The 6,748-nt window shown below is 38.9% G+C and overlaps 1 protein-coding gene across 1 annotated transcript in view; it reads right to left on the reverse strand.

The window, feature by feature from the left end:
* The window catches only part of Pde3b (phosphodiesterase 3B, cGMP-inhibited), a 138,258-nt gene that overhangs the window by 130,915 nt on the left and 595 nt on the right, over positions 1-6,748 (reverse strand). The window contains exon 2 of the mRNA XM_013034122.1: positions 6,030-6,748. Coding sequence (XP_012889576.1) covers positions 6,030-6,748 — 719 coding nt within the window. The remainder of the gene's footprint in view (positions 1-6,029) is intronic.

The raw sequence follows: 6,748 nt of genomic DNA on the forward strand, positions 1-6,748 counted from the left end.
AAAAAAAAGAAAAAGCCAGTAGTGGTGTTGTGGCTCAAGTCATAGCATGCTAGCCTTGAGCAAAAAGAAGCTCAGGGACAGTGACGAGGTCCTGAGTTCAAGCTCCAGGGCTGGCAAAAAACAAAACAAAACTCCAATATGCCTAAATAATGAATAGTGGATAAAGATAGATATAATATAAAGCATATAACTAGATAAATACATATGTATACATACATAAACACACAAGTGTAAACAATCTTTTATGTTGTATGCTCAGTCAAAATTTAAATTCTAATTATATACATTTAATATATGCTCAATGCATATGTGTGAAATATAAAGGAGCAGTCAAACAGTAAACTACAGCTGCTGGAGGAGAAAAAGTCTATAACGAGAAAATACCTCCAAGAAAAATCAATGCTAGAGAAAAAGTTCTAGATTGGAAAAGAAAAATATGCTGAATGTACATTCTCCTGCCTCAAATTCTAAAAGCAAGCTCCTAACAACCACCTAAATAAACATGGATCAGTTTAGTTTCTAAATAAGAATATGAAGTCAATGTTAAAAAGTCAAGAAATACCTTCTACACAAAAACCAGGGCTGGGAATGTGGCTCAGTGGTAGAGCACTTGCTTTGCATGCCTGAGGCCCTGGGTTCCATTCCTCAGCACCACATAAGGAAAAAGCCAGAAGTAGCGCTGTGGCTCAAGTGGTAGAACGCTAGCCTTGAGCTGAAGAGCTGAGGGACAGCGCCCAGGCCCAGAATTCAGGCCTCACGACTGGACCCAAAAAAAAAAAATGCATACAAAAACCAGTCCTCTTCAATCTTTGGATAACACAGTTGTTCAGTTTGTTTTGTTTGAACAAAATACTTTCAGGAAAAGAAGGCTTTGTTTACGTTCATTTCTGTTTTTCCTGTTCATTCTACTCTCTCCTCCTTCCTCAATGTACATTATGCAGTTGGTCCCAGATGGCATATAATTTTGAGTCCAGTAGAATCCTGACAAGCCATCCTGAATTAATCATATTAGATATAAAATTTTTCTTCAAGGTCATTAAGAACTATACTGAGCCAGGTACAGATGGCTCATGCCTGTAATCCTAGCTACTTAGGAGGCTAAGATCTGAGGATGACACTTTGAAGCTAACTTTGGCAGTAAAGTCCAAGAGACTCTTATTTCCAGTTAAACACCTAAGAGCTTAAAGTGGAGCTGTGGCTCAAGTGGTAGAGTACTAGCTTTGAACTTTTAAAAAAACACAGCACTCAGACCCTGAATTCAAGTCTTAGGATCAGCAGACAAACATACACACACAGACATAACACACACACACACACACACACACACACACACACACACACACACACACACACACACACACACACACACACACACACACACATCTGTGTGAAGTCTCTCTTGACTCTCTGTCCACTCTCTATCAAATCACCACCCCACCTCCTTTATCCAAGGACATTGCCTTTGATCACCTAAGTAGAGATTCTTGGAAAATATAAGCATAGTTTCAAAAAAACTATGACTGTAGATATCTATGCTCTTTATTGAAAATACAAGTGGACTATAAGTCAGGACCTAGATTCTAGAACTTTTTTTTTTACATTATAGCATAACCGTGAGCCAATTTTCTTATTTCTCTGGGATTCAATTTTTTAAGCAAGTTTCAATAGTTTCCATATAAATATTGGATGGGATATAGAAAGACAGGAAAATAGTTTGACTTGGTAATTAAAAGAGAAAAGGGAAAAGAATGACAGAAGAGCTAAGAGGCTGCAGACAAAGAAAACTGCCTTACAATTAGCATGAAAGCAAGGTAAATAAAGGTTACTAATTGGTGTGATATAATTAAAAAAAAGTTTCATACCACACATTGCCTTTACTTCACAAGATTTGTCATGTCTTAAACATGGCGGCCCTGTTACTACAGAATTTTGTTTTCCACTTATATATTAGTTTGAATATTAGTTAACTGTCCAGACTTGTAACTTTATTTGTTCCTTGAAGGAGATTTTCAGACAGTAGGTATGGAAAAAGTAAAAGAAAAAAGCAATAGTAAGTTCAATAACAATAAGCAACCCTCAAATGGCTGGAACCAATGATAGATGCAGGGAGCAGGGATCTATAGTCCTAAAATGCTTCTAAAAAAAAAAAAAAAGAAAACAGAAAAGTAAAGGATTCAGGCATCAATGGCTCACACCTGTTATCCTAGCTACTCAAGACATTGAGATCTGAGGATCTGTGGTTTAAAGCCAGTGCAGGCAGAACCCAGCCCTAAGCGAAAAAGCTAAAGGAGAACAGTACCCCAGGTTTAAGCCTCAGTATTGGTGCAGAAAATAAAACAAAAACAAAACTAAGAACCGGTTATAAAGCACTTTGAAAGCAATATTCAAAGGCGTGAACTTTATCCTGTGGACAATAAAAGCTATGAAAATGTTTAAAATAAGACAGTTAACAATTAAATCTATGTTTTTGAAAAGTAACTGACAGCAGAGTACATACAACAGTTATGAAACAAGAGTATAAATTGTTACATAAGGCTACCATTACCGGAGGAAAAAAAAAAAGTATCATGAGCCAGGCACCAGTGGTTCACATTACATCTGCAATCCTAGCTACTTAGGAGGCTGAGATCTGAGAAAGTCTGTGACATTCCTCTCTCCAATTAACCACCAAAAAGCTGAAAGTGGAGCTGTGCCTCAAAAGTGATAGAGAATGCCTTCAGCAAAAAAAGCTGAGGGACAGCAGCCAGGCCAAGTTCAACCCCCAGGACTGGCACAAAAATAAATAAATAAATAAATACAATTTAGGCTAACACACTCACTGAAGCCATAAAACTCAAAAAAATTCTACAATATTATTAAAGTAATTCAGTGCGGTTGCCTTGGAATTTGCTTGGGGGAGGGGAGTATAAATCATCACATTTTAAGATCTCCTTTTTTAAAGTCATCACACTGCAAATGTATACTTTTTTCAAATAAAATTAACACTTTAATATTTATGGGCCTGAAGGCCACAGAATTTTTAAATATTTACCTAACCATTTAGAAAGTACTTGGCATTTCAGGTATAGAAAAATATGTCATACACCAACTTATACCTTTCTAAAGCTCATATTTACCTAATCACACACAAAATGATGTGGTTGAAAACTACCTATAGAATATACACTTAAAATGGCACAGAAAGGTAGCTACTTCAGTTTCGACCAAAGCTTTCATATAGACAACAGATGTTTTTAACTTCCTCTTAGTTCCAGCTGACCCCTAGCAGACAGATTTCAAATTCAAACTTAGTGCTTCTTTCTATTAGCCCACCAAAGAACAGTCTACAGTAATCAAATTTAAACTTTAAATCTCTAAATGTTTTTTAAAGCTTCTTAGTTAAAAACTGACATATAGGTAATAGTTAAGTCAAATATTATATAAACAAGTGTTAAATCAAATGTTTTTTAAATATGCCCAATTACTTTTCAAAGCGGTATATAACATACTAAAAGTTGAAAGTTACTTTAAATCCATTCTTGCATAATTAAAAACATGTCATTGATAGGAATTTTCAAGTGGTTTTCAAAGATGCTACTAAAAACATTTAGATTCTAAAATAAGTTGAAATAAAATAATTACCACAAAAATGAGTCCCTATTTCTCAAAGATTTGACTATGCAAAAATTACAGAATACTTTATTAATCATTATATCCTGAAAAATATTGGTCAGGAGTATCAACTTTCATATTAAAATAAAATTTAAATTTGTGACCCCACTGGCTTTTATTTACAGCTTATGAAAAGTATAAACTAACTGAAATTAATTTTAGAATTAGAAAGTGCTATCGAATTCTTCTACTGGTATCCCCCAGTTAACAAGAGACTATCGAATATTCACTGACATTTCTAAGGTTAAATAAGACTTGTCCCACAATTCTTTGCCCATGAATCCAGGACATTTCCAACTAGGACAGATTCCACCCCAATTCTTTTTTATTTCTTTCTGTAATAAGAAAATGTTTTCACTCCTGGTTTAACATTTTCTTTTTGAAAAAAAAATCCCAATGGTGGCATTTTGTGGTGCTAGGCATTTAATAACCAAACATATACCCCCAAACAATAATACTTCCATATATTTTAAAACCACCAAGCTGTTTCTCCTCGGGGTAGAAAAGTGAATAATGGTTTTCTACAATAAGAAAATATGCTCTCTTTAAAAGCACAAATTTTATTTTCCATTAGTATAGATAATAAGAATGCACCTCATTAAAGGTTGATAAAGGTTGCTATAATGGAAAGAGAACCAATGAAAAGGTTAAAGACAAGAAGTTTTTAAACAAGTCTTAGTGTCTAGGCTTGTGATCCTAATCACTCGGGAGGCAGATGTAGGAAGATCACCATTCAAGGCCAGACCTGGCAAAGTTAGCTCAAGACTCTCTGAAAAACTAAGTTCAAGTGGTAGCCTTGCTTAGCAAGCATGGGGCCCTTGGTTGAATCCTTGACTCCACAGTTGAAATGAGGGAGGAATCTAGAAGTTTTCAATTTAAAAAGAACACACCTATATAGCTATATCAATATATTACAACTAAAATGTGTTAAAAACTAATACGGTTACATTTAGGAAAACTGTTTACAAATGTGGTTAAACTGTGCTAAAAAACTATCTTAGTGTTAATGCAATCTATTCACATATACTTGAGTCAAATATTATTTGATTCTTTGAAAATAATTGCTACTATTTTGCTGTACAGTGACTTTTCAAAAAACTTTTTACTTGATACCCATTTTCCTATCCATTATTACTGGTAGTAAGCCTAAAGAACAAAAGTTGTAACTTTTTTCTCAAATATTTGGCCAAAACAATTATAGAAATGAGGGTCTTGGATGTAGTAAAGAAACTTTTGTTTCCAATATTTGGGGTCTTGGTGTAAAAGATGTGATGAATCTGTAAAATCTAAAAACCAAGGATATGAACTACTGTTTAGAACTTCTACACTTATCCAATAAGCAGTGCAGAACACAGCACTGAGAACTAAGAAAATTAATCAAACCCTAACACTACCACATTCTATACCTAACAAAGTTGGATCATCTCAAAAAAAAAAAAAACTCAATTCCCTCAACTCTATACTGAGGGTAATGTCACCTACCAAACAGAAATCTTTGTGAGGACTTGAGACAATATATGTAAAGTCTTTTGCATGTTTCAATAAACAGTAATGACAGTCTCTCAATGATGCAAAACAGGTAGGCTTCCTAATGCTATCTTCCTGTAAGTTGATTACCTGATGATTTCAACTTCTCTGTAAAAAAAAAAAAAAAAACTATGACAGCCTACAAGGAAAATTTGAAAATGTTTTGGGCATCTTTCCAGGCAATTCTAAGTTTAAAGGTTGAATTGCTAAAACCTTCTCCTAATTATGCAACAACTACACAAGACCATTTAAGAAATTGTATTCGCCAATACCTCTGTCTTTTCCCCTAGATAAGTCTCAGTTCCAAAGCTCATTTCTGTTCTTGATCTTCTCAATTATCATCAGTAATATGGAAACCTCCCTGCTCAAAATCCATAAATATTTTCTTGTTTAAAAGGCAAGAGGTCTTTTTTGGGCAGACATCATCATCTCCTTAACCGCAGATAGATAAACAGCACCAGAAAGTTCCACATCAGACAATGCCCAAGTGGAAGCAGTCAAACTAACAAAGCGCCAGTAATTCATCTCATTTTTCTGAGAACTCACCTACAGCAAAAAGCAATACTTTACAAAGTGAAGCAAGATTACAGTAGGCTATTTCATTTCAGCTTAGATTTTTTTTTAAAAAAAAAATTGATTTTGCCTTTTTCACAAGCTTCTAGTATTTCCCAAAACCTTCCTAGAACATGGTTTCCTCCCCTGCAAGTTGGGCAGCCTTCAAATGCTCTGATGCACCTGGGGGACGCGGGAGGGAGAGAGGCGGGGGGGGGGGAATGAACCCAGATCCTCCTCTCCCTCCTTCCCCACCCCACTCACGTCCTCCCAGACCCAACATGAGGGGGTCAACCTACCTGTTCTCTCGAGATACAAGGCAGAGAAGGTCTCCTGAACATTTTGCCACTGCCATAGTAAGTGGCCGCGCTTTCTCCCAGGGACACGCAGCTGGACCTCCGGCGGGGTCTGATCACAGGCACTTTATCATCCGCAGCACTAGACAGGCGGGGATGCTGCGGGGCTTCCCTGATGTGAAAGAAGTGATCCAAGCCGAGAGCTAACAGGCAGCCGATGGCCCCGACCAGGCCGGAGAGCAGCGGCCTGAGCCCGGCAGGCAGCGCCCCGAGGCTGGCGAACGACACCCACCAGACGCAGCAGGCGAAGAGCAGCACCAGGATGCTGTGTCCGAGCCTCCCGGGGTGCGCGAGCGTCAGCAGACCCACGCAACTCAGCACCAGGACCAACCTGCCCGCCGGGGGCGTGTGCGGGGCTGCAGCCGCGTCCCCCCACGGCCAAGCCCCCCACTGCCAAGCCAGGAAGTCCCCCAGGTAACAGCAGGCGGGCAGGGCCAGCAGCCACCAGGAGCCGCCGCCGCCGCCGCCGCGGCCCGGCGCCCGCTGGGTCCGCGTCAGGAAGCAGGTGAGGAAGAAGAAGGCACAGGCGATGCTGAAGAGCGGGCTGAGGCAGAGCGAGCACACGCTCAGCAGCGTCCGCAGCCTCGCCGCCCCGGCCGCCCAGCTCTGGGGCCCCGCGTCCAGCAGCAGCAGCAGCAGAAGCAGCACGAGGACAAAGGCGG

The sequence above is a fragment of the Dipodomys ordii genome, unplaced genomic scaffold, assembly GCF_000151885.1.
Source record: "Dipodomys ordii isolate 6190 unplaced genomic scaffold, Dord_2.0 Scaffold183, whole genome shotgun sequence".
Classification (NCBI taxonomy): Eukaryota; Metazoa; Chordata; class Mammalia; order Rodentia; family Heteromyidae; genus Dipodomys; species Dipodomys ordii.